This window comes from Pyrgilauda ruficollis, unplaced genomic scaffold, assembly GCF_017590135.1.
Source record: "Pyrgilauda ruficollis isolate IOZ18807 unplaced genomic scaffold, ASM1759013v1 scaffold143, whole genome shotgun sequence".
NCBI classification, from domain to species: Eukaryota; Metazoa; Chordata; class Aves; order Passeriformes; family Passeridae; genus Pyrgilauda; species Pyrgilauda ruficollis.
Window position 1 is genome coordinate 1,187,310 of NW_024512877.1, and position 27,087 is coordinate 1,214,396.

The 27,087-nt window shown below is 47.0% G+C and overlaps 1 protein-coding gene across 1 annotated transcript in view; it reads left to right on the plus strand.

The window, feature by feature from the left end:
- Nucleotides 1-15,108, plus strand: part of FCHSD2 (FCH and double SH3 domains 2) — a 118,747-nt gene extending 103,639 nt beyond the window's left edge. Inside the window, exons 13-20 of the mRNA XM_041460435.1 lie at nt 7,033-7,194; nt 10,158-10,292; nt 10,578-10,661; nt 10,787-10,964; nt 11,592-11,812; nt 12,779-12,908; nt 13,050-13,132; nt 14,230-15,108. Of these exons, the coding sequence (XP_041316369.1) occupies nt 7,033-7,194; nt 10,158-10,292; nt 10,578-10,661; nt 10,787-10,964; nt 11,592-11,812; nt 12,779-12,908; nt 13,050-13,132; nt 14,230-14,313 (1,077 nt within the window). The 3' untranslated portion in view covers nt 14,314-15,108. The remainder of the gene's footprint in view (nt 1-7,032; nt 7,195-10,157; nt 10,293-10,577; nt 10,662-10,786; nt 10,965-11,591; nt 11,813-12,778; nt 12,909-13,049; nt 13,133-14,229) is intronic.
- Nucleotides 15,109-27,087: the final 11,979 nt, after the last annotated feature.

Here is a 27,087-nt window from a genome sequence, read left to right on the forward strand (position 1 = left end):
CACATGACAGATGTGACTGTAACTGATAACCAGAGCACACATTTTTGTGTTAAAATTGGAAAATGTGGGGTTTGTTAAAGGAGGGGCTATTTTTTTTGTTTTGTTTGATTGCTTGTTTTTAAAGGAAATGTTAAAATAATGTTAGATTTTGAGTGATAGTACCTCTGGCACTGGCAAAGAAGTAAAATTGGCTGTAGTTAATGACACACTGTGGAGTTTAGATCCAGAGGGATTCCATCCTTGTCCCAGCTGCATTGAACCACTTTGATAAAGACAAACCCTGAGACCACAGGGTACTCCTTCAAATTGAAAGTGGCACAATTCAGGCATCAGCTATAAAGGAGATCAATTAAAAATTTGGGAACTGATACTGAAAACTGATTATTTGTGAAAATAAACCATTCTTGGAGCTCCTCTGTACTCACTGACCCAATTCAGGTAATTGCAGTAGAACTTCTGTGATTTCAGCTTTGATTTCTGTAGCAGCAGGGAGGAAGGGATGAATTGAGCTTTCCATTTTCCCACTGCCTGAATCCCTTTATCTTTCAATGACTGGAGACAGAAATTTACTGGGAGCAGAGCCCGACCCCCCGGCTGTCCCCTCCTGTCAGGAGCTGTGCAGAGCCACAAGGTCCCCCTGAGCCTCCTTTTCTCCAGGCTCAGCCCCTTCCCAGCTCCCTCAGGAGTTCTCCAGCCCATTCCCAGCTCCGTTCCCTGGACACCCTCCAGCCCCTCCATGTCCTTCTTGTCCTGAGCATCCTGAAGCTGCCCCAGGACTGGAGGTGCCTCAGCAGTGCCAGCACAGGAGATTTCTTCTCCTCATCTCCTTTTTCCTCTCTCACACCAAAGGCTCCAGCGTGGCTCTCCCCAAAGATTTCAGTTATCCCAGGGCTGACAGGATTCTTCTCCAGGATGGTGGGACAGGTTTCCCATTTGCTCTCAGGTCTTTGGGCCTCCACAGCAATTAATCCTATTCCCACTTAATTACAGGGGGATGTATTTTGTCTCCTCATCAGGACACCTGCAGCTCTCCAGAGGGTGTTTGTACCAGATTAGATCTGGTTAAGGCTCATTGCAGTGCTGTTCACTCTGTTTGATCTGCTCAGAGGTGTAGGGCCATTCTAAATTGTACTTGGGGGGCTGATTTCTCCCTCTCCTTGTATTTGCCTGTGGATATTTATTGCTGGGTTGTGTCACAGTGGGAACAAAGGAAATTCCATATGCTTCAGGAAAATAGACTAAATGGAGTCACAGTCACAGCATGTTTTGGGAGGGAAGAGACCTTCAGGATCATTTAGTCCCACCCCTGCCATGGCAGGGACACCTTCCACTATCCCAGGTTGCTCCAAGCCCTGTCCAGCCTGGCCTGGAGCACTGCCAGGAATAAGGCTCCTCATCCAAAAGGTGAATTTGTACAATGCCTCTCTGGTTGAGCTCAGGAAGCAAAGGCTGGGGAGCAGTGCAGGGAGCCAGGTGCCATCCCTGCAGGAGATGTGTGGGAGCTGTTGGTCTTTCCAGGTCAGCAGATTGAGGACTGGCCTGGAAGAATCACAGTGACACCCACAGAGCAGGAATTTCAAACTGTCTTGGTGGAAAGCAGTTTAGTGAAGGGGAGAATGACTTTTTACATGGTGGGTAGTGCCAGGACACAGGGAATGGTTTCCCACTGCCAGAGGGCAGGGCTAGGTGGGATCTTGGGAAGGAATTCCTGGCGGGAGGGTGGGCAGGCCCTGGCACAGGGTGCCCAGAGAAGCTGTGGCTGCCCCTGGAAGTGTCCCAGGCCAGGTTGGATGAGGCTTGGAGCAGCCTGGGACAGTGGAAGGTGTCCCTGCCATGGCAGGGATGGACTGGGATGATTTTCTAAGTGATGGCCTTTGGGGTGTCCAATCCAGCCTGTGCCTCAGTCTTACTGAATGTTTTGGCTCTGCAATGTCCATAACATTTTTCACTCCATGAAGGAACAGTGTTCACCCCTGTGCTGCAGAGAAACATGATAATGACTGAATACATACATTTTACAGACACTTACTATTTCCTTACAGAATTTGGGTGATGTACATTCAGGCCCTGCTCCCAACAGCTTGAGAGCCACTTTTTAAACCCTACAAATTCAATACTTAGGGATCTTTAATGTTCTGTGTGTCTAAGGTTGGCAAAAACCCATTTGCCACTTGGACTGGAGCTGTGCAAGTGGATTCTTCTCCAGGAATAGCTTCCCCTCTGTTTCCTTAACCTTGGAATTCCCTTGGGAGAGGTGTTATGTGTGCCAGTGCCTCATTTCCTGCTTGCTTCAGGTTGCATTTCAGCCCATACAGATTATTTAGCATATAAATTAACTCCTGGAATAGCTGTACAAACCTCCAGCCCAGCCCCCCACTTAGAAAAGAAACTCAGTGTTGTGGTGGCAAATGTAATTTATGAGCTAATTCCCCACCTGGTGCAGAAAAAGGATCCAGATTTTAGGTGAGTTGTGTTGGACAGGATTTGGCTTTTTGGCTGGGGTGGTTTTGCCACAGCTTTGGGTTTTCCACCCCAAACCCCAGCAGGGCAGTGCAAGTTGATTTTTTGGTTTATTTCCTCATACACCCCTACTTAAACACAGCAGGCTGTAATTTAAAACTGAACTACATGGAATAAGACTCACTTTGGGTTTTGAGAAGTTTAGGGCATTCCAAGACTTAATTATAAATAAAATTGATTTACATTCATGCCTATCACTGTATCTTAATTCCAGTGGCCCAAAATTTAACTTTTCCTGAACAGAATGATTTCATTTTAATACTATTAAATAAATAAATAAATAAATAATTTTAATATCTTTTTCAATTAAAAAGCCTAGAATTTCAACAAAAAGTTTTTCTAAATGGGGACAGAAATAAAGATAATGGCTTTCCAGAACGTTTTGCCAGAATCTCTCCACATTGATTTCTTCCTGGCTAAAAGAATTTGCCAAATGGGAGTGTCCAGCCACTTGGGGACATGGTCAGTGGTGGCCTTGGCAGTGCTGGGGGGACAGTTGGACTCCATGATCTTAGAGGGATTTTCCACCCTAAATGATTCCTTTATGATTGTTTTTCCTGCCAGTGAAAAAATATTGCAGTGGAGTAAAACTTTTCTCGCAGAAGGTGGTTTGGGTCTCCTCATAATCCTAATTTAATCTGATTTTAGTATCTGACCAATCTCCTAAGTGCAACTTTTGTGTAAAAGAAATAAATCTGAATTCTTCAGGAGAAAAATATCTGGGCATGGCACCTTGTTCTGCACCTTGGAAAGCCATGGCAGGTAAAGCAACTCTGCTTTCAGGAAAATCCATTTAAAAGTGGCTTTAACAAAAACCTAAACCAGAATATTGAAGGAGCAACATTTGCTGCATTTCTGTGTGGTTTTTACCCCAACACCTTTATAAATGTTTTTGAAGGACTTGGATTCGAGGTGTTTGTGGGATGTGAAGGAACTCTGGGTTTCTTTCCAGCCCTTTTCTCTCCTGGGGATGGGGAACAGCTCTGTCATGTTCCTGCTGGATTTCATTTCCATGCCTTGCAGAGCACTTGTGTGTCTTCATCTTGAGTAAGCTGTGGGTCAAAAAACCATTGCTTAATTAAGACTGGAACAGTAAATAAACAAAAATATTGCATCTTCCATGTGGAGCAACGTCAGGTATGTGAGGAATAGATAACAGTGTTTATATTTTCTAAAACTTGGGTGGTTTTTCCTTTCATCTTCTTAGATCCTCCCCGCAGAAAGAACAGCTCAGAGGAGCAGGAACCCCCCGGAAGAGTTTGTACATTTTGTGGGTGGCTGATGATTTTTTTAATCAGTGTAAAAATACCCCAGTCCTCAGCTATTAACCAGTAATTGGTGGCTGTAAACAGCAATTTCGCTGTTACACAGGAAAATGTTTGTCCTGCAATGAGATTTCCTAACAATGAAATTTGGGCAGCACCCAGATTTCAGAGCCAGTGCTGGATTCCAGCATTCCTGGGCTTGGGAAGCTCAGCTGCCTTCCTGGAGATGCTCAGAGTTGCTGGGACTGCCAGGGGTCACTTGATTGAAGATGTTTCCCAGTCTGTCAGTGGAGGTCACTCAGCCCCCAGTGTCCCTGGGGACTCCAGTGGGAGGCAGGGAAAACCAGGATTAAAGCCTTGTTTGGTTCTGATGTGATGATCTTTCAATGGAACAAGACTTGGAGAGAAGTTTGAGACACAATGTGGTGAAATCACCACTGTTGCCCTGTTTCCTTCTTACTTAACATTTTATTCTGGCATAATGAAAGCATCAAATCCAGCTCGTTCAGATGGAGTGGTGCTTGAATGAAATGTTTTGTCTTTATAGAAGCACAGAGTCATTGAGGTTGGAAGGGCACTCCAAGATCATCCAGTCCAACCCAGCACTGCCAAGGCCACCACTAAACCATGTTTAAATGTGTAGCTGTTCCTGTGTGAGAAGCAGGATAAAGTTCTGCTCCTGAGTGGTATTTTATTTGTATTTTTCCTACAGGTAGGAAGCTGTTAACTCTGGTCTACCAGCATAATTATTTAGGTAAAAATACAGTCTCAGCTTGTAAATAACTTTCAAGTGCAGGCCTGACCTAATGCTTCTGGTGCTTTTATGGCTTGTCTGCAATGGAATGAAACTCAAAACATTTGTGGTTTGGAACAAACATTTGTTGACTGTTCAGGCTCCTGGGTGTAAACAAGGAAGGGGAACTCCATTGGATTTGCTGGGTACATTGAATTAAAACCTCTTGTCAAGTCCACTCAAGGATTTTGGAGCAGCTTGTTTATTTTAACTCACAATTTGTACAAACAAACTACAGCAGAGCGAGGACTAACAGCAACTGCAGATGTTTGTAGCAGCCTGGACCAGTTGTTTATGGCTGTGGCATAACTCAGCCTAATTGGAAATTGCATAATGAGGTAAACAAAAACAACTGGGCTGAGCAATTCCTAGGTGGAGGCATAGGGAAAGTGCTCATAAATGGGTGTCAGGATGTAAAGGCAAGTTAGGGGAAAGCTACTTCACTCCACAAGTAAATATATACATTTATATATATATATATATATATTTATATATTCAAGGCCAGGCTGGACAGGGCTTGGAGCACCCTGGGATAGCAGAAGGTGTCTCTGCCCATGGCAGGGGGTGGCACTGGAGGATGTTAAGGTCATTCCAACCCGAAACATTCTGGGATTCTGTGAATAAGTTGCCTTTGACAAGGTTGTTCTCCCTGCCCTGTGCAGTTCCAAGGCTGGAGTTGGAAATCTTGGATGCTTAGGAACAGGAGAGAAGGGATGCACATTAATGTATTGAATGTTTCCTCCTTTTCTCAGCTCTCTGAACACTACTTACTGTTAATCATTCACCTGGAGACCCCTTGCATGAAGAAGTGGCCCAGTGTCTGTGGCTTTTCCCGTGGGAAACACTTCTCAAAGTTGTCCCATCCTCCTTTCTCCATCCCTGATTACAGGGCAGAGTGTGTGCATGCAGCTGTACCCATATGAGGTTTCATCTGACATCATAAATTTCCCTTTTACAACTGACCTACTCCTTAAAAAATCACATTTCTGCTATGCAGAATTTAAAATAAAGTCTCTCAGAAGTGGTTTGATTGAGACAGATTTAAAGTCATCTTCACAAATTAAGTGAAAATGGAAACATTTTTATGAGTTCAGCTTAATAAAGTTAGTGATTTCTTTTCTGATTTAGTTTCTTAGTAGAAAGATACGATTCTCTGATGCTGTAAGAGCAGCAGCATGCCAAAAATGAGAAAAATACCTGTATCACTTCAGCTCAACACAAAATTTTGTATGGAGTAAGGATTTGTGTAAGAGATAAATATCTACCTGGCACCCATTGGCATTTGAATTCACTGTACACCTATTCTGCATATTCTGCTGTGCTTCAGCCACTACTGGAAAGAGAACTTCCTTCTAATTTTTGCCTGAACTCACCTGTTTTTGCTGGTTTTGCTTGGATTCCCAGTGATGCTGAGGGCTTGATCTGAAGCAGTGAGGTGCTTCAGATCCCTGTGGGAAGGGCTGGGAGGGAGAGAAAGGAGATGAAACTTTGCTACTTGCTAAAAATGACCAGTGCTGTGAAAGGGAATGTGAGAAGAATTCTGGGGTGGTTCAGTGGGTTTCTGTTGCTGCCTCCATCAGTGACTCACTGAAGGATTTTTGGGAAATCACTTGATTTTTGTTTCTCTGATGAGCAACGGCAGCAGGGGGGTGTTGAGAGGGCTGGTCTGGACAAAAATACCTTCAATTTTATCCCTGGGTTTGCCCTCCACTTCTTGATGCAAATCTGCTCTTGCTGAAATCCTGAATTTCTTCCCACTGCTCTTCCCACCCCTCCTGTATAGACTGTGAACTAATTTGGATCAGGGTGGTGCTTTGCCATGAATTTGTTAAATCCTTGGCTCCATCGGCCAGCCAGCCTGCCAGGATGCTGAAGTGAACCCAGCTGTCAGAAAACCTCCATTTTCATGCTGTTCTGGAGACAAAAATCCTGAAACTGTTTGTTGGAGTGCGATACTTACTTAATTTGGGAATTATTAACATATTGTGCTTCCATAACAAATGAGTTTCCTGTGATCTCTGGCACGTGCTGGTGGAAAAGAGCCTCGCTTGGGAGTTGGTGTGTTGGTGTGTGTGTATGCTGTCAGGTTTATTTGTGTTTCACATCCAGCTTAGTCACCACCTGGAAGGGTCTGCACTGTGGATATTCCTCATTGTAAAAACCTTGGGAAGCACAGTGTTGTTGGACTTCAAAGCTACACTGAGCTACTTAAGGGTGTGAATTGGGAGCAGGCATAAACTCAGAGGTAATATTTTGAAAAACACCAACTGGTGGGACTGGCTGGGCCTCCAGAAAACCACTGCCTGTGTCTTGGCTCACACCAGGAGAGGAAATGAGGAGTGGGGCTCATTTCCACAGGGAGCAGCTTCGGGAGCCATCTGGATGGTCAGAGGATCCAGGGGGCAGGGCAGGACCCTGAGGAGCTCTGAGCTCTGTGTGTGTTTGTGCCCCCAGATCATCAAGCTGAAGGCAGAAGCGAGGCTGGAGCTGCTGAAGCAGATCGGGGTGTCCGTGGACACGTGGCTGAAGAGTGCCATGAACCAGGTGATGGAGGAGCTGGAGAACGAGCGCTGGGCCAGCCTGCCCTCGGTCACCAACAACGGCTCCGCGCACCTGGTACGGATTCCCGGGGGGAAACCCCTCCCCAGGGCTGGGGGATCTCGGATTCTTAGGGAAACATCTCCCCAGGGCTGGAGGATCTCGGATTCCTGGGGGGAACCCCTTCCCAGGGCTGGGGATCTCGGATTCCTGGGGGGAAACATCTCCCCAGGCCTGGGGGATCTCGGATTTCCAGGGGGAAACATCTGCCCAGGGCTGGGGGATCTCGGATTCCTGGGGGGAAACATCTCTCCAGGGCTGGGGGATCTCTGATTCCCAGGGGAAACATCTGCCCAGGGCTGGGGGATCTCTCCAGGGGCTGCTCCTGACTTTGTGGGATACAGCAGCTCCAGAGGAGGCCCCGGAGCTGCTGCAGGGCTGGAGCCAGGCTGGGAGAGCTGGGGGTGCTCCCCTGGAGAGGAGAAGGCTCCAGGGAGAGCTCAGAGCCCTGGCAGGGCCTGAAGGGGCTCCAGGAGAGCTGGAGAGGGACTATTTACAAGGACCTGGAAAGAGGACACAGGGAATGGCTTCCCACTGCCAGAGGGCAGGGACAGATGGGATATTGGGAAGGAATTCCTCCCTGTGAGGGTGGGCAGGTCCTGGCACAGGGTGCCCAGAGCAGCTGTGGCTGCCCCTGGATCCCTGAGGTGTCCTGACAACAGTGTCCAGGGCCTGTGTTTCTCTGAAGTTTCCTTAATAGTTTATAATGTTGTCTTGAGCTCTCCAAGTGTGCAGATCCAAGTGTCAGCCCTCCAAAATCCCAGAGGAATTCCTGTGCTGATTTTCACTTCAGATCCTCTCTGGTCACGGTAGATGAGGATTTGTTGCATAGCTGTGTTAAACAGTGATTTTATTCCATTTCTTTTTGTACTCCACCTCCTTTAACTTCCCTCTGTGCCTGTTGGGCTGCTCCCAGTCTCCCAGTCCCCCATTCCCAGTGTCCCCAGCCTTGGCACAGTTGGCCCTGGAGCTGAGCCCCCCGTGCTGGTCCCAGGCAGTGCCACAGCCTGGGAGGTTCAGCTCTGAGTCTCATTTTCCCCTTTTACACTTACGTAGGCTCCTGTATTTAAAAAAGGCTCTGTTGACCTTGGCAGGCCAGACAGGGACAGCCCAGAGATGGAATTCTTAGAGCTGGGACCAAAATTATGCCAGAATTGAGAGGAATTACTGCAGTTTGTAACAAGCAGCACTTTGACTCCAGCCTGGAGGAATGGGCAGTGTTTAACAGAGCTGGGAAGGGGCTGGAGCCCCAGGAGGGGCTGAGGGAGCTGGGAAGGGGCTCAGCCTGGAGAAAAGGAGACTCAGGGGGACCTTGTGGCTCTGCACAGCTCCTGACAGGAGGGGACAGCCGGGGGGGTCGGGCTGTGCTCCAGGGAACAGGGACAGGACCCATCTGTGCATATGGGCAACAAAACACAGTAGTTTTTTATATATTTTTAATATATATATTTATATATATATATATTTCCATAATTTTTTCATTGATATAATCTGCTTTTCTGATCACCTCCCCTGCATTTCTTCCTGTGTTTGCTGCGTGTCCCACACCTTTAGTGTCCTTCTGTCCCATACATTGATTCCTTGCTGGTGCCATCCTCCTTCCCAGACCCTGCAGAAGGATGAGCTGTGTCAAGCCAACCCCTCAGTTTCCTGTTTTCCCTCTCCATGCCTGCTTCCCAAATGATTCCAGCTGAGGAGCTGAGAGCAGCCCCCATGCTGAAAAGGAAGGCGTGTTTTTCCTGCTCGTGCTAGAAAAGCAGGAGCAGATGTTGCCCAAACCTTCTAGACATGATTTGCTGATTTCCATGATGTCCCAGCTGGATGTCAGCCCTGGCTGCTGGGACCATGCACAGCAAAAGGCACAGAAACAGGAGGGGAAACCCCAGATTTGCCACAATTTCTGGTTGGTTGCTGATCTCCCAAAGCATTGCCCAGCTGTAGGACAATTTTTTTGGTTATCCCAACATCCGTGAAGGATAGATGGAGGCAAACTGCTCTTGGATGAGAGTTAGAGAGGAAGAAAAAATCACCAGAACTGCAAGGATTTTATTTGGAAATAGTAACATAAAAACTAATTAAGTGAGAACGTGATGAAGTTTCGTGCTCTTCTAGTCCAGGCCTAGAAGAGCAAAGCTGTCAGAGAGCTGGTGTAGGGAATTGGTAGGCTCAGCTTAACCTTTTTTTGGTTTTTTTTTGTTTTGTTTTGTTTTGTTTTATCAGTCTCTCACTTTTCTGGTGCTGGGGAGCACCAGATTCACTCCCAAATTAATAGGAATAAACACAGGGAAGATGGCTCTACATAACAGTGTTGCCTTTTGATTCACAGAGCTGTTTTCATGGAATAATTCATCATTTTTCACATGAGATAAAGTTATTTCTTCAAAACATAACCCGGGCACGAGGCCAAAGCACAGCTCCTGGCAGTCTTACCCAAACTTGTATTTTTCCAGCACATTGACTTCAGGTTTTATTTAAACTTTTATAGCACGTTTTTACAAATCTTCCTGTCTCTTAAGAATTTTTGTAATAAACTGCAGCAAATCTGTTGTGTGGAATACACCAGCTAGCAGGTTGATGTGGAGGTTTATTTTTTTAAACTATAAATATTTCCACTGCAGATTCATTTAATAACTTGTGGTTGCAGGTACATTAATCTTTCAGTTGCATAAATTCCCTTTTTTCCTATAAACTGTTTTTTGTGCTGTTGCGTTGGCATCTCCAAAGTACTTTAGTCACAGATTATATGAAAAATTGATTTTGTAACTGTCCAGCAGTTGAGCTGGAGCTTCCAAAATCTTTTGCAGTGCTTCTTAAAAGTCCAGGTGCTTGTGCTTGAACAAAGAAATCCAGCTGAGTTATTTTCAATAACAATAAGTCATTAAAAATACACATTGAAAAATATTAACCAGCTCATTTTTATTGTTATTTCTTCACCAATTTTTAGCAGCTGCTGTAATGCCAACTGGAATTTGTTTTACCAGGTCAATGCTGATGCAGAAAAGGAAGAAGGTGAAGAGTTTGAAGACAGCATGGATGTTTTTGATGACAGCAGTTCTAGTCCTTCTGGTACTCTTAGGAATTACCCTCTCACCTGCAAAGTTGTTTATTCCTATAAGGTGAGTGATTTTTTTAAATTGGTTAGAAAAATGAATTATATAAGAACAAATAATAAATGTGCTTTGGGAGCTTGAGGTTTGCTTTTCTGATGGGGTGAGATTCAGGGGGAAGGGCTTTTGTGAATGGCAGAACCTTCAATGGGATGTTTTAAGTCATGTTCAAGCTTTCAGTTTTTTGACAAACATCACTTCTAACAAAAGTCTAGATCAGGATGTTCTTTCCACTGCCCATGCCTTGCCCTCAAAGCCATTTTCCTTTTCCATCCTTCCTGTCCCACATTCCAGGCTTCTCAGCCAGATGAGCTGACCATAGAGGAACACGAGGTGCTGGAGGTCATAGAAGATGGAGATATGGAAGACTGGGTCAAGGTATCATTTTCTCAGCTTGTTTCCATGAACTCTTTCAGGATAGAGGTTGGGATGGGAGGCAATGCTGGGATTCTCTCCAGAGCAGTGCTCCCAAGCAGAGAATGGCTCCTGTTGTTGGTTCACAGGCACGGAACAAGGCAGGACAGGTGGGATATGTGCCAGAGAAGTACCTGCAGTTCCCAACCTCCAGCAGCCTCCTGAGCATGCTCCAGTCCCTGGCTGCGCTGGACTCCCGATCCCACACCTCCAACAACTCCACGGAGGCTGACCTGGTGCCAGGCAGCCTCAACGGAGACTCCAATGGTAAATCCCACTTTAAAATGCATAGGGTATCAAGCTGGCTCTTGGAAACACTCTGGATATTGAGTCTGGGACAGTTTCCCAGATTTCATGGAGTCATAGAATCATTAATGGTGGAAAAGATCTCCAAGATCGTGAAATCCAATCTTTGACCAAATCCCACCATGTTGCAAAGTCTGCTCATTTTTTAATCCTTCCAGGCATGGGAACTCCACCATTTCTCAGCCTATTCCAATGTTGAATCACTATTCCAGGGAAGAAGTTTAACCTGAGCCTCCCCTAGTGCAATTTGAGGCCATTTCTTCTTGTCTGATCTCTGGTTTCCTGGGAGAAAAGGCCCCACCTGGCCACAACCTCCTTTCAGGGAGTTGCAGAGAGAGACTGACCCATATCTGAACACAGCCATTCCCAGTAATTCTCTCAGTAATTATCTCTCTCATATTAAATCTGCATAATTCACCTCTTCAGCTCATACAGCTGAGATTAAAATTAAGGAAAACTGAAATAATCTGGCTCAGCAATAATAGAATCTTTAAAAGAACTTCAAATTCACCAGCTCCAGCTATCAAACTTGGTGTATTATTCCATTTTTTTCTTAGCTCACTGGGTTTTTCCTTTTCCATTTTGCAGTCTGTTTTGTAAAAGCACTTTATGATTACGAGGGGCAGACAGATGACGAGCTGTCCTTCCCAGAGGGAGCCATCATCCGCATCCTGAACAAGGAAAACCAGGATGATGATGGCTTTTGGGAGGGAGAATTCAACGGCCGCGTCGGGGTCTTCCCCTCGGTGTTGGTTGAAGAGCTCACGGCCTCAGAGAATGGAGAAACTCAGTGGATTGGGGATATCCAGGTATGGAAAGAGGTGTTGGCTTGGTTCATTATTTGGAAAGCTCTGTCACTTCTTCAAGGGAAAAAAAAAATCAAAACCAGTTTAAGAAAAAAAATATCAGAAGCCATTTAAGAAAAAAAAAAAAATCAGAACCAATTTAAGAAAAAAAAAAAACAACCCAAGCCCTCAGTGCTTGCATTTTAGTTTCTTACCCAACCTTAATAACTGTCAAGTGATGTAGTTTTGCAAACTTGTGAATAAAGGCAGATATTTGGATAGAAAGCAATCAAAGGAAAATTTGCAGTTTACTTCCTGTCATTAATTTATGAGAGACTGAGATGTCAGACACAACCTGGCAAAAAGAGAATTACAGGTTCTTTCAGCCCTAATTTAGTGTTTTCATACTTAAATCTGTTCTGTATGCTCTCAGTTTTGAGGGGCAGGATACTGCCAAGTTTTGGATTACAGTAATTTTTGCAGAAATGTCCTGATTTCTACAGCATAGTTCTATAATCCTTATATCGTGTTAGAAGATCAGACACATTCCAGTGTGGAGTTTGGAGGTAGAAACTGCACTTCCATGTTTTCTACAGTGGAATTTTTTCGTATTTTTTTAACTTTATTTAGGAACACCACGAAAATGAACATTTAAATTCATTTTGGGTGGGGATAAAGCTCGTGATCCCAACACTTCCATGTGAATCCCGCTTGTCCGAGTGACCTTTTTGTTTCGAATAACCTTTAAAAAGCCTCTCTGAATCACCTGGAGAGGCTGAAAATTTCTGTTCAGTGGCAACATGTGATTTAAAAAAATTGGATCCCTGTTGGATACCTTGGCTTTCCTTCCCAAATTTCCCTGCCAGCTGCTTTTCCTCCGAAGGGAACTTGCTGGAGTAGAGACGGGTTGAAAAACCGGTGTGTGTGTGTGTGTGTGTGTTAAATGTGCCAAGGAGGATTTGCTGCAGCTTCTCCCTCTTTTTGGCACAGGTATCCCCCACTCCAAAGGCCAACAACTCCCTGCCACCACTGCCTCTGTATGACCAGCCTCCCACCAGTCCCTATCCCAGCCCGGATAAAAGAGGATCCCAATTTTTCCCCAGGTCTCCGTCGACGAACGGTGAGAAATTCGCAAACATTTTGGGTAAAGGCTTCATTTAAAAACCTTTCAGAGGGGCAAAAAAAAAGAAAAAAAATGAACATTTTTACAGTATAAATTCAGCAATACTGAGGGGCTTCTTTGTGTTGCTTATTCCCTCAGAAAACAGCTTTGGTTCAGAGTCCCCTGGATTCTCCCAACCTCCACGAATTCCTCCGGAAAGTTCCTATGGCAAACTGCGGCCTGTAAGTGACCAGCAAATCCTGTGGGTTTTATTAATAACATATTTGATTAAATATTCTATTATTATATTAATATTATATTATAATAATATTTTAAATAGTACAAAATATTGATATTCAAAGGGTAACAGCCTCTAAAAAGAGCTGAAAAAGAGGTGGGGAGTCAGTGACAGAAGAGATCAGTCCTGTGGTTTATACAGTTCCTGCTTTCCAGAAGTTTCCTGCATATTTGGGATTCTGTTTATTTCCACCCCCTTTGGTTTGAGGGGCTTGGATTCACGATTCCTAATGATGGGGGTTTTGTGTTGTCTTTGCTGCCTAGAAAAAGGACATTTGCCAGAAAAGGAAGGGAATAATTAAATCACTTAAAACTTGACAAAGTCCATCTTCTACGATTAACTTTACAATCAAGTTTTGGGGTTTTCAAAGCCCTAAACCACATGATACTAAACCATAACATTTGTCTTTTCCTGGCCTTCTCAGTGAACGAGGTTGCAGAAAAAGAGCATTTTTGGATATTCAAATAATATATTCTGAATATTGAGGTAGTATTGGGCGGTTTGGTGCAGGATTGCTCCACAGTTCATGTTTTCCAGAGCAAGTCTGGTGAATTCTGAAATGGTGTCCTAAAACCCCTAAAAATTGGTGCTAAAGTTGATCTCTGTCAGGAGCAAAAATGCCTGATGTGGCAGAGTGTGAGAACAGCGTCACATTTTGGGTGTGTGTTGTTGAGGTCAGTGACTGATGAAGTATCAGTGAGTCAGGTGCAGCAGAACATCCTGGCAGTTCCCACTCCACAGAAATTCCAGGCAAAAGCACCATCAGATTCAGCATGTGATGAGCCTTTCCCAGGTTTCCATCCTGGCTTATCCATGGAATAAATCTGGGATTGCACCCTGGAGGGAATCTGGGACAGGTGATAAAGAAAATCCCTGATGGCTGAACTGGGCAGCACTGGAGCTGCATCCCGCTGGACACACAACATCATTGTTTGCATCGTCTCGAGGGGTGACCCTGGAGCTCAGTGCAGGAAATGTCAGGGGTTTCTGGTGGAATTTGGCCATTTTGGGGTAGTCACAGGCTGGTTCTGAATGTTGCAGGTGCGAGCAGCTCCACCCCCCCCGACACAGCACCACCGCCGGCCCACGGAGAAGATCGAGGACGTGGAAATCACTCTGGTGTAACGAGGGGACTGGCTAATTAGTAGTGCTACAATCAAGGCCAAACACAGCTTTTGGTCAATCTCGTTTTTAGGCACCTTTGCATGATGAAGACTTGGACTAGAGCGAGCGATAGGGAGGATTTTATGTGGCAGTGACCTGGCGGATTCCTTCCCACAGTCATGAATATTTTGTGCCTTTTGGGTTTTTTTTGTTTGTTTGTTTGGATTTCTCTACATCATTCTTCTTCTCTTAGCACAAACCAAGACAGGCCAAGATTGGCTTTTTTTCTTGGCTGGAGATGCTCCATTTTGGTGTGGAGACAAAGAAAGAGCCCCGTTCATGCAGCTTAGTCTTAGCATCCTTTGCTCCTGTGCATTAGTACAGTATATTACTGTTGCCATAGGAATGTGTTAAAGATTGTGGATCCTTCCAGTAGCATCACCTGCCTGATCAGGTATTCATCAGAAGAATGAAAAAGGGAACAGAAAAAGAAGTCTAAAGGAGAGGCTGGCTCCTCTTGAATCCCCCTGCAGGAAGGAAGAGACGGGAAAATGATCTCCTGGAGAAGCAAAAGTGTTCATTCCATGGGTGCTCCCCTTGTCAGTGATTCACAGCTGAACATTCTGCCTTTGGATTTTTGTGTTTACTCAGTGCATTTACTCATAGAGGATCTAACATGGAGGTGCTGAACCAGCAGCAACATCTTCTTCCACAGCAGAAACCAACGGGTAGAAAAGCAAAAAAGCAAGTGACATTTTTGTCTGGATCTGGAAATTGAGCTGCTTTTTCTTTTCTTTTTTTTTTTTTTTTTTTTTTTTTTTTGCAGATTTTGGGGGTTTTGGTTTTTTTTTTTGGGTCTTGAAATTTAGGTTCTTTTTTTTTTTTTTTTTTTTTTTTTTTTTTTCTTCTTAGCAGATTTTGGGGATTTCGGTTTTTTTTGTTGGGTTTGTTTTATTTTTTTAAAGCATTTGGGTCACTCTTATCCCAGTTATTGCTGTGTACTTTATTATCCAACGTTAGCAGTGTATCTTTGTCATCAAACCACCTGAGTTCTAGAGTTAGCAGTTCCATTTAGAGTATTTACATGCATTTATTGTTGCATTGGATGGCCCTGTAGCCTTTTCCCACCCCAATCCCATTAACCAGCCAAAGCCAGGGAGCCAGCAGCAGCTCCGGGTTCTGCCTTCACACCACCTTTGTGCCCGAGATGTGCCCAGTTCCTCTCAGGGAAGAAACTGAAAGGAAAAGAGTTTCACATTTCCCTCAGAGAGCTCTGAAAAGGGAGCTTGGATTTAGGTTTTTTGAGAGAAAAGGGCAAGGAACATTCTGAAGTTGAATGTGGAGCGGAACGGTTGGAGGAGAGGGAAAAACTGGATGAAAGCAGGTTTTGCCTTGGGTGCTGACTAAAATATTGTCAGCATTCTCCATCAGATGAAAACTTCAGATCAAAGGCATCCCAAGGTTGGGTTTGGAGCTGTTTGTGGGTTCTCTTGTGTCTTCATGGTTTTTTCTCAAAGCCAGTAAGTTTTCAACCTTTAGTTTACTAACAAGGGCTATTTTTTGAGGCTGCATTTACAACAAAAACCCAACGACTCACCTAACAAGATTTTATCATAAACTTTGCACATACTTGGAAACCCCAGCCCAGGCTGGGTCTCTGAGACATCCAGTGCTTGCCAGTCTCCTTTCCCAGTGGGATCCTTAACCAAGAGTGGGGCTGTCTGAGGGCAACAATTCATGGATCAGTTATGGAATCAGTGACTGTCCAATGAAGTCTTTTCCATATTTTATTCCTTCTTTTGCACCTCTTGTCCTGTTGATCTGTTTGAGGTCTTTTTATGTGTTTATCAAACTTATTCTTAAGTTTAAAAAGTTTTTAAAAAAAAAAAAAAAGGTTTAACTGTTTGCAAATATTTTGAGATCTTTACAACGCAGAAGAAAACCAAGTTTTTGCCATAATGTTCGTGTTCAGTTCTTTTGGCCAGTTTCACCAGTTTCATGTTCAATTCTTTTGGCCAGGACACAGGTCTGTGTCCTTCACACCCGGACTTTCAAAAATCCAGAAAATTTTTATTTAAAAGTCTCTTTAGTTGTATTTTAAAATATTTTCTGTAAGAGCTGCTAATTTTATTTAAAAAACAAAAGTGAAAAAAAAAAGAAAAAAAAACAAAAGAAAAAGGAAGAAAAGTTGTAAAAAGATGCCTCCTTTTTAACTATGATTTCTTCATACAGGGCGTGTATCGGCCGTCGCATCGTGTACAGCTCAGTACACCCTGAAAGCATCAGTGCAAATGCTTTCTTTATATTGGCTGTAAAAAGTTTGTATTTATTATGTATAAAAAGTTGAATAATAAAAAAGTGGAACTAAATCCCTGGTGCCCTGGGAGATTTGGGTGGTGGGGAGGTTTGAGGGAAAACCCAGGGTTAAAAATCAGCGTTTTCTTGAGAGGGACTTGGTGCTTTTACACAGAAGTTTGAATCTTGTGCTTCGGGAAAAGGACATCCTTAAAATCAGCTTTAAACATCTTTTGGAGGGGGCATTTATATAAAGAACAAAACGTTTCCAAAGAACGAAGAGCCAGCAAAAAAGCTCCAGTTATCAAAATAATTGCTTAATAGCCTTGATGCAATTAGGATAATTGCCTAAAGAAAGCGAGGGGAGTGATTGATAACAACCCTTCAGAGTGATTGTCCCTTAATAGGCTTGATTTGCCTAATTGTGCCAGAAGCATTCCCACTGCATTCCCAGCCTCTCCAGCTCTGGGATCCCTCTGTGGGCTGCATTTCCACCTTGGATTTTCTCACTGCACTCAGAAGCTGCCTGTCAGTGACCACCTCCTTGCTGGGCTAATCCCAGTTTCCCACAGCTAGTAGGTGCCGCATGATCCATAATTTCCACGTGCTCCCTGGTTTTGGAGGCTCTCTTTTCCTCATGGAACACAGCACTTTGCTGTGGGCTTGGATCTTTTTGCACTTTCAGTCTCCCCACTGAGTTGTTGCTCAGGTCTTCGCTTTTCCTCCTGAGCTCCTGCTGCCTCTTCCTTTGAGAAATCCCATTTTTCCTGCTTTTTATATGGATTCATGGTGCTCCTCTAAGAATTATTGTCCTGCCTTTCTGCTTTGACAGCTCTGTCCTTTTCTTTTCACTTTTTGCTTGTTGCTTGGGGTCCTTTTCACCACCTCTATGACTTAAAAATTATTTTAATCCTCAAATCCACTAGCAGAAGCACGTTTTTTCCTTCCATTTTTAACAGACCCCCTTCATGCCTCTACCTGTTCTCCTTCCCAAACAGACCCAACAGAAATGTGCTGTGATCCCCATCATTCATTGCCATAAACTGATTTCCATGAAAGCCTCTTGTCCCTGAAGTGCCACAGTGTGAGCAGCACACAGCGACCACTCAGAGGCAAAGAGAGGTGTTGAGGAAGCACAGAGGCTCCAGGGCTCTATTTCCTGCTTGGAAATTCTCCTTCTCTTAACTAGGGAGTAGTTAAGGAATCTGGGGAACTTCTCCAGTGCAGAGGGTGAAATGTGGGTCCCTGCAAGTCAGCAGCAGGATCTGTTAGAACCAGGCTTTCCTCTGTTGCTTTGGTTCCCAGATTTTGCCTTTAAAAGAATGGAGATATGGATTGGGTATTAGGAGGAAATCCTGCCTTGTGAGGGTGGGGAGCTTCCCAGAGAAGCTGTGGCTTTGGATCCCTGTCTCTGGATCCCTGGCAGTGTCCAAGGCCAGGCTGGACAGGGCTTGGAGCACCCTGGGACAGTGGAAGGTGTCCCTGCCATGGCAGGGATGGAATGAGGTGATCTGAGATCCCTTCCATCCCAAACCAGTCTAAAATTCAGTTATTTTCAAAAGGTCAATAGGACTGAGACTGGGTAGAAGAAATGGGGTAAACAATGTGATGTTTACTCCAAATTGTGCCAGGGTTTCTTTTTGTTTCTTTTATGGAAATATTAAAAGGAACCAATGTGAGTGGGTGAGTTTTCTTTCCCTTCTAGCACAAATGTCTCTCACTGCTGATAGTAATTAAAAAAGAAAACAAAAACTGCACCATCTTCTCTAAATAAAGCATCTTCTGCTGCTTGGAAGTCTGGCTGCTCTGCAGCTTGCACTGCTTTTCCAGCAAGGTCCTTACCATTAATAACTTGTAAATCCCAGCATGGCAGGGGCAGGATTAGCAGGGAATCCACCTCAATCAGTCAGCCTTTGGAGCCTCCCAGGAAGGAGGGATGCCACTGCCAAGGGAACAGTTCTGTCTCCCCACGTTTTTTCCATTTGCAGATCTGTTGCCCCACGTGAAAACCTTGGGATGGATGGAGTAAATGTGCTGTCCCCACACACCTGGATAGGTGTGTCCAAGATGGGGGAGCTCAGGGATGTTGAGACCTCAGTTCAAGGCACTGGGGGAGGCTGGAGAAAGTGGGGGATGAAAGGGAAGAAAACTTAACTGAAGTCAGGGATGCAGCAAAGAGACAATAAAAAATGCAGCCAGGAAAATGCTGACGTGCTTGCCATGCCAAGTGGTTTCCTACTCCAGGCATTCCCCAGGGGGATTGAGGATTACAGATCTGGCAGCAGGATCAGTGCAGCAAGTGAGCCTCTGCATTGCAGGTCATTTCAGCCAGAAAATGAAAGAGAGCACTGCAGTGATACCAGAAGGGAGAGGTGGGAAATCCCTCTGCTTGGTGGAGCAGCACAAGGAGAGGGGGATTCTGACAGGTCCCTGTGCATCTCCTGGGATGCTGGCACTGCTGGGAAGAGCCTGGCCCCATCCTCTTGGCACCCTCCCTTCCAGTACTGCTGCACATTGAAGAGTTCCGCCCCAGCCTTCTCCTCTCCAGGCTGGAAATGTAGAGAATCCTGGAACAGAATGAGAGGGCAGGAGGAAATGGCCTCAAGTTGTGCCAGAGGTGGTTTAGGTTGGATATGAGGGGAAAGTCTTTGCTGAAAGGATTTTCAGGCATTGGCACAGCTGCCCAGAGCAGCGATGAGTCCCCATTCCTGGAGGAATTTAAAGCCACGTGGATGTGGCACTTGGGGACATGGGGCAGTGGTGGCCCTGGCAGTGCTGGAGGAATTACTGGACTCCATGATCTGAAAGGATTTTCCTGGATGATTCTCTGGCAGGGAGAAGCTCTGTGCTAAGCAGTGTTGGGCTGAGGGCTGTGCAGTGGCCATGGAGACTCAGGAATGGGGTTCCAGGATCGAGGCTTCAAATTTAACTTCCTTAAGGATCCAGAGAAAAACAACATTCTGCCATGGCCAGGGCAGCTTTGTGTGTTGGAAAGGGCTTGTGGAGGCTTTTCAAGTCTGGGATGCTGGCACTGCTGGGAAGAGCCTGGCCCCATCCTCTTGGCACCCTCCCTTCCAGTACTGCTGCACATTGAAGAGTTCCGCCCCAGCCTTCTCCTCTCCAGGCTGGAAATGTAGAGAATCCTGGAACAGAATGAGAGGGCAGGAGGAAATGGCCTCAAGTTGTGCCAGAGGTGGTTTAGGTTGGATATGAGGGGAAAGTCTTTGCTGAAAGGATTTTCAGGCATTGGCACAGCTGCCCAGAGCAGCGATGAGTCCCCATTCCTGGAGGAATTTAAAGCCACGTGGATGTGGCACTTGGGGACATGGGGCAGTGGTGGCCCTGGCAGTGCTGGAGGAATTACTGGACTCCATGATCTGAAAGGATTTTCCTGGATGATTCTCTGGCAGGGAGAAGCTCTGTGCTAAGCAGTGTTGGGCTGAGGGCTGTGCAGTGGCCATGGAGACTCAGGAATGGGGTTCCAGGATCGAGGCTTCAAATTGAACTTCCTTAAGGATCCAGAGAAAAACAACATTCTGCCATGGCCAGGGCAGCTTTGTGTGTTGGAAAGGGCTTGTGGAGGCTTTCAAATCCCAAGTGTGGCCCACATCCCCAGGGAATGAGGCCTGAGGTGGTGTCTGCCACATCCATCCACAGCCCAATCCCATTCCTCCTGCTCTTCCCACTTCAGGTTCTCTCCCTGCAATCCATTTTCCTGTCTCTGTGCTAAGCAGTGATTCTTGAAATTCCCTTCTGCTGTCTGCTGGATTTCCCAGCTGGTATCCAAAGGGAACAGGAGGCAGTCCTGCAGCTCTGGGCATCAGGAGTTGCCTCTCTCAGAAGCTGTCACTGCCCCTTGCCAGCCTGGACCATGGCCAGGGATTAAATGGGCTTTACAGGAGGCTTTGGATTCTCTTCTGTCATTTCACCCAAAGGTGTGAATGTCCCTAGAGTGTTCTGGGTCAGGCAGGGGTGCTGTGAGCATCAGGAAATGGGGATAACCTCACTTTGGGGTGCTCTGTCTTCACTATGGAAGGAGCAGCTGTTCAGCCACGAGTGTGCCAGCTCCACAAAGATCCCAGGACATTCTGAGCTGGAAGGGACCCCCAAGGATCGTGGAGTGCAGCTCTTGGAGATTTAACCCCAGCCCTTGGCACTATTAACGCCATGCCCCGGTTTTTCTGGCAGCTAACAAACATCCACCCAAAACTCACCTGGCTCTGAGGTGAACATGGAATGGGCCCCACTGAGGAGGAGCTGGAACCATTTTTCCCCCCACTGGCATCATTCCTGGACAAATCCCTGCATCCTCTTTGCCAAGCATCACCTGAAGGTTTCTCCTTCCAAAAACCAGTCTGTGCCATGCTGAAGTGCCCCTTCTATTTCAAAATTGCTTTTTTTCCACTCCCAGATTTTCACCTTTTTTTTGATGGAGGGATTTTTGGGGTTGGATTTTTCTTTTTGAATGCAGATTGAAGAGTGAGTGCTGTGAGCTGTGCTTCAGCTCTGCTGTAATTAGTTTTGTCTACTGTAATTGCTTCTCCTTTTTGCATTGTTTAGTGAAAGACGAATGAATTTCCAGGTCTGGTTGCATTGGGAGTGCTGACAGCAGCTTTTTAAAATCCCACAGCACAGCTATTTGTCTTTTTTATTCAGCTGAATCCTGCAGAGTGGGACAAATTCGGCTTCTCCTCTGTGTCCTGGGCAAATTACTGCACTAATTAATTTCTCTAAGACTGGGGCCTCTGATTAGCAAAGGGAAGGGATGGAGGGAGGGCACTGTCTGGAAAACAGCAACAACCCTGGATTAACTCCCAGAATAAACTTGCATGAAGAGACATGAAAAGCTGATGGTTTAAAAATAAGGTTTATGGGGTTAAAAAAAATGTATATTGTGGTATTAATCCCACTTCATAAGAACATCTTGGTTTCTGAGGAGGCAGCAGCTCCAATCCATCACCCTGTTCGTGCTCCCAGGGTTTCCTGCTGCAGGTTTTGCTGTGAGGTTTTAAAGAGAATTGGCATTTTTCTTGGAAATTCGATGGCAGAAGGTATTGCTGTCCTTAAAAACGAGGAGGGGATGCTTTGTGTGACAGCAGGAGGAGGGAAAAAGAGGGGAATGTGGCCAAAGGATTTGTGGGGTTCTGAGAACATCACTGGCAGTAGGAGGTGACAAAGCCAGTAACAGGATGCCAGGAGAGAAGGACCCTGCAGAGGGAAGCTCCTTTGGGCAGAGGGGGGAAGCAGTGAGTGCTTGGACGTGTCAGGAATTTCTGTGGAAGGATCTGAGCACTCGTGGGGTGCTTGGGACATCAGAGCTGAGGCTGAGCCAGGGATGAAAGTGGCAGGAGGGAAATCCAAAATGGAATGTTTTTCTAAAAAGGGTGGGTTTGGTTTATTTATTTATTTTTTTTTTTTCAGAGAAACAAGTGGTAGTTTTGTTTTTGTCCAATTTTTTTTTCTTCTTTCCAAACAGAAATTTCATTCCAAATATTAATCCAAATATTAAATTCAATGAACATAAGTAATAATAAATACAGCACTCCCAATTCCCTCATTGTTGAGGTCAGTGCAAATTATTCCCCAAGGACACTGCTGGAGTGGGATTGCTCTGGGATAACGAGGGAATCTCGTGTTAATTCAGCTGGCAGAGCAGCTCTCCCTAACAGTGGGGAAGTGCTGCTGCTGCTTTCAAAATTACCTGACCGAGCTAACTGAGGGTGAGGAGACAATTTATTGGTTTGGAGTCCTAGCCAGACGTAGATGGAGATAATTCTGGGATGTTAGTGGTATTATTCCTACAGAAAAACAGGCTGGGTAAAGATTTTCAGGTTTTTATTAGCCCCTGCCAAACAACTGGGCTGCATTGCAGCTTGAATGTTTAATTTAAGATGTGGATGGCTGAGATACCAAAAATCAGAGCTCTCTGGGTGGTGGTCACTGAATATTTCTGCTGAAACTGCTCATTTTCTAAAGCCAGCAGCCCCTCACGCTGCTTTGAGCTTCCCCTCTAAAGCTATTTCTAACAGATAAGGGGAAAAAAAAAAAAAAGGTGTTAAGTTTGCAGCTCTGCTTTTGCATTCTGGTCAGGTGTCTTGTCACTCTTCATGGCTCCCCTGCAAGCTGGCATCTGAGGATTCTGCTTAATGTCCTAGAAAATAACCTTGTGCTTGGACCAAGAGCCAGTTTATCACTGCTGCTGCCCGCCTGCGTGTCTGGGGCAGAGAGGGGACAGGAGGGCAGGGAGGGCACGGAGCTGGCTATTGCCAGGCTGCTCCCGGACCAGCAGCTCCCTCCCTGCTGCCACAGCACCTGGGCTCAGCCTGGCAAAGCAGTTCTGCTTGCCCTTGTGCCAGCAGGGAGCTGAAACCTGGGATTGAGGCTCTGGGATTTGAGCCTCGCAGCCTCACCAAGTTCCCTCCGTGGTATTTGCCCCCAGTGCTCTTCGGCCGTGTTGGAGGTGTCATCTTCCCACGTGGATGGCTCCATGGATTTCTCTGGCAGGGGGAAGCCATTCCCCCTTGTCCTGTCCCTGCATCCTCGAGTGTCATGTCAGCAGTTCCACCTCGAGGAGCAGGGGATGGCCTTTGTCACCAGCCGTACCTCAGTGCACCTGTAAATCATCACAAAATGTGGTGCTGGGGCAAAGCATCCCCTCCTGCCCTCAGCCTGTTTCCTGGGGCTTGAAAACTGATTAAGAATCACTTGCTGAAGCTGCTGGCTCTCGGGTGACAGTGCCAGGGCAAGCTGCTCTCCTGGAAATGCCCATTAAAGTCTCAATTTCCATCCCTCAGCCCGAGCCGTGGGGCCGGGTGTGAGCTGCTGGAATGACCTCTGCCAGTTCATGAAATAGGAATGAGCCCAGGATTCCCAGCTCAACAGCACACTGAGCAGCCTTCCTCCATTTCCTGTTTTTAAAAGAAGTTTAAATTGTTTCATAATCTCCTTAAAGTCCTTAAAGTGAATCTGGGCAGCAAAGTAAAATCCTGTTTAGCGGGGCAGATGCCCAAAGGAAGGTGTCAGGGTGACGGAGCTGTTTGGGAGCAGCCGCTGAAACACTGCCAACAATTTATCAGATGTGCTGGAGGTGGCAGGCTGGGATTACAATCGAGTTGGCTGCTGGGTCAGACTGAGCTTCACTAACACCTTGCTGAGTGCTGCAATTCCTGGGTGGAATCCAGACCGCTTCCAGGGCACAGCTTCTGTTTCGCCCATTTGGTGGTTGCTTTTCAAGCTCTGATGTGTCCTCGGAGGTGTGAATTCTCCTGGAGGGTCCCACACACCTTTCCAGAGCAGTTATTCATCCTTAGCTTGGAGCTGAGCTGGTGCTGCCTGAGTTTCAATCCCACTTTTCCAGCTGCAGGGAAGGAGATGGGACTGGGGCAGCTGAGAGCTGTCTCTGCCTGGACACACGGTGCCCTCTTCCACCCCTGTCCTGCAGGATCCTGCCACCTTCCCCTGCCTCCAGAAGGTTTGCTGGACTTATTCCCCCTCAGAACAGTAAATCCTGCCAGGTGTGAAATGTTTACAAAAGACCTGTGAATGTGGCGCTGACTCCCTGTCCCCCCAGCCCTGTTCCCTCCATCTCTCCCCACTCCCAAGGGCTGCTCCCTGTGGGAAGGCAGAACGAGTTTCTCAGGAAGATTTCCAGAGGTGCCAGGGAGGGGTGAGGAGCTCAGTGAGGGGTTTACACAGCGTGAGCAGCAGCTGCTCCAGCTGCAGCAGTAAATTCTGAAACAGCAGCTCCTGCAGTAAAATTCCTGGCTGAGTTAGACTTTACAAATGCTTTACAACTCGTGCTTGCAATTCATCTTATCTCTTCTGAAATTGCCTCCCAGGACCCATCTCCATTCATTTAATGCAAACTATCTCATCTTGTCCATCTCTACCCCGGGTTTCATTTTCCACAGCTACTCCCTGGGAAAATTCATGAGCTCTGCAGTGCCTCTGATGGTCGTAGGGAAGGTGATTTGGGAGGATTTCTGTCCTAGGCTGCTGGTTCCTGCACTGAAATGCAGCTGTCCAAATCCTTCTGGAGCACTAGGAAATGATAAGGAACAGGAAGGGAGATTCCCAAAATCCTCAGGCATATCCAGAGAAGGGGATAGGGCCTGGCGTGAGTGGAACCCAGTGTGTCACCCCAAATCCTGCAGGTGTCTGAGCTGCAGGACCACAGCAGGAATGGGCTGTGCTTCTGCCTGTACCAGTTTGTATTTTTGGTGATCCCAAGGCTGTTCCCTGATCCTCTTGCAGAGCCAGCAGGATCTCCCTTATTTTGGGAGCAGCAGTGGCAGTCGGGGACTTTCCCAGGCAGGACACTCTCTCCCAATGGCACCTTTTGTCCCTGCCCACAGAAAAGCAGGGGGTATCCCAAAATGCAGCGTGCCATCATGCTGGGAAAGCTGTCCTGGCCCTTTCCCTGCCCGGGCTGCCAGCCCCTCCTGCTGCCCTGAACAGGAGCCAGCTTCCCGGGGAGCAGCCGCTGGCACGCTGCATTAACTGAGCCCGTGCCACGGCCCTCAGCTGCCATAAACCATGCTGCTGTCTGGCCCCTGAATGGAGCTGGGGGGAGGCAGGGCAGCTCCTCATTCCCAAACCTGCTCCAAGCCGCGTCTCCCGCAGCGAGGAAACCTGGCACCACCTCCCAGCACCTGCCAGGCCCTCCCCACGGGCACGGGGGGCTCCTGCTGCTGCCAAGTGTCACATCTGGGGTGACATCCTTCCCGTGCAGCCCTGATTCTGCTCCTGCTCGGTCCAGGAGATCCAAGTGGTGCTGCCAGAGCAGGGGCTGCAGCCCAGGGATGTGCCCAGAGCCAGGGAGGGTCCTGGCTGGAGCGACCCCAAAGTTTTTTCCATCCTCTGCACGTCCTTTGGGGACAAAAGGAGCTCCTGTGCTGGTGGTGAGGCTCCACAAAGAAGTGGGGAATGGGGAACAGCAGGGCTGGGGGACCCAGGAACCTGAGTATCCATCACTCACCATGGGATTTATGGATAATCCCAGGCCTGCTGCAGATCCAAGGCACTGCTGGGCCTGGGAAGGCACTGGGACCTGCTGGACCACACCTGAGCTGTCTGTGGAGAGGGATGCAGGCGTGTCACAGCTTTTTTTGGGATGTTGCCAGCCTCCTTTTCAGCAGGGATGGAGCAGGGGTGAACTCACAGAAGCAGGGAATGGCTCAGGTAGGAAGGGACATTTAAAGGTCAGCTAATGGAACCCTCCTGAGTGAGCAGGGACATCTCCAGCTAGCCCAGAACCCATTCCCAGCCCCTGGAGCATCACCCAGAGCTGGCTGATGCTGAGGGAGGAATCCCACACCGCTCTTTGGGGAAGGCACTGAAATGTCCCCAGCTGTGAAGGCCACACTTGGAGCCCCCAGGCCACGTCTGGGGGGACAGGGGACATTCCCTTGGTGCCAAACACCAGCTGGTTTGTGCCCAGCTCCAGCCCTGGGTGCTGACAGGACACAGTTTGTCCTAAATAGGCCATGGAAAAGGGGACACGGGTCAGGGTCAGGCTTTTTGCTCGTGTTGTGCCTTTTGCTGCCTTTGTGTGACACAGAAATACTTTGGGTGAGCCCCTCCTGGGTAAACTCAGCCTAAAAAATGGATGATCTTGGGCAGATATTTTCTGCTCTGAAAGTATGGTGGAAAACAGCAGAGTGGGGTTTGTGCAGCCTGAAAAATTACTTGAGACCCCCAGTTCACAGGGCTCAAATCCCTGCACAGAGACATCCCCAGCTGCTGGACACCTCTCCAGAGGCTGATGTTCTGTGGGACAGGGAATCTTGGGCTGGGGGCACACCAAAAGGGAGACAAAGGTGTCTGCTGACAGCGGGGACGCAATTCCTTGCCACCTGCCTTTGACAAGTGCTCCGTGGGATGCTCCGCCATCCCCCAGCGCATCCCTGGGCATTCATTTATTGGTTATTATTCATTGGAAAGGCTTTTCCCAGCCTGGAAACCGCCTGCACTGACATCTAGTGGTAATGCAGGCTTCTCCCGGCCCGGAGCAGAGCGGGAGCCTGTGCTGTGCTGCTCGCTCGTGTTCCTGCTGCGCTTGTGGGCATTTTCACAGCATCCCTTAGGCTGGAAAAGGCCTTCGGGATCATCAGGTCCAAGTGCAAACCATAATAACGTCCGTGATAAAATGCGTTTTAAATCTGCGCTTCCTAGAGGCCCTGCATCACCTCTGCCCACTATTGTTGTTATTTTTGTAACCCCCTGCAATGCCCAAACCACTGTAAAACAGTGTGTCGTGACAGGACACAGGGAATGGCTCCCCACTGCCAGAGGGCAGGGTTAGGTGGGATTTTGGGATGGAATTGTTCCCTGGCAGGGTGGGCAGCCCCTGGCACAGGGTGCCCAGAGCAGTCCTGGATCCCTGGCAGTGTCCAAGGCCAGGTTGGACACTGGGGCTCGGAGCCATGGAAGCGTCCCTGCCATGGCAGGGGGTGGAATGGGATCAGCTTTAAGGTCACTTCCCATCCAGCCCATGCTGTG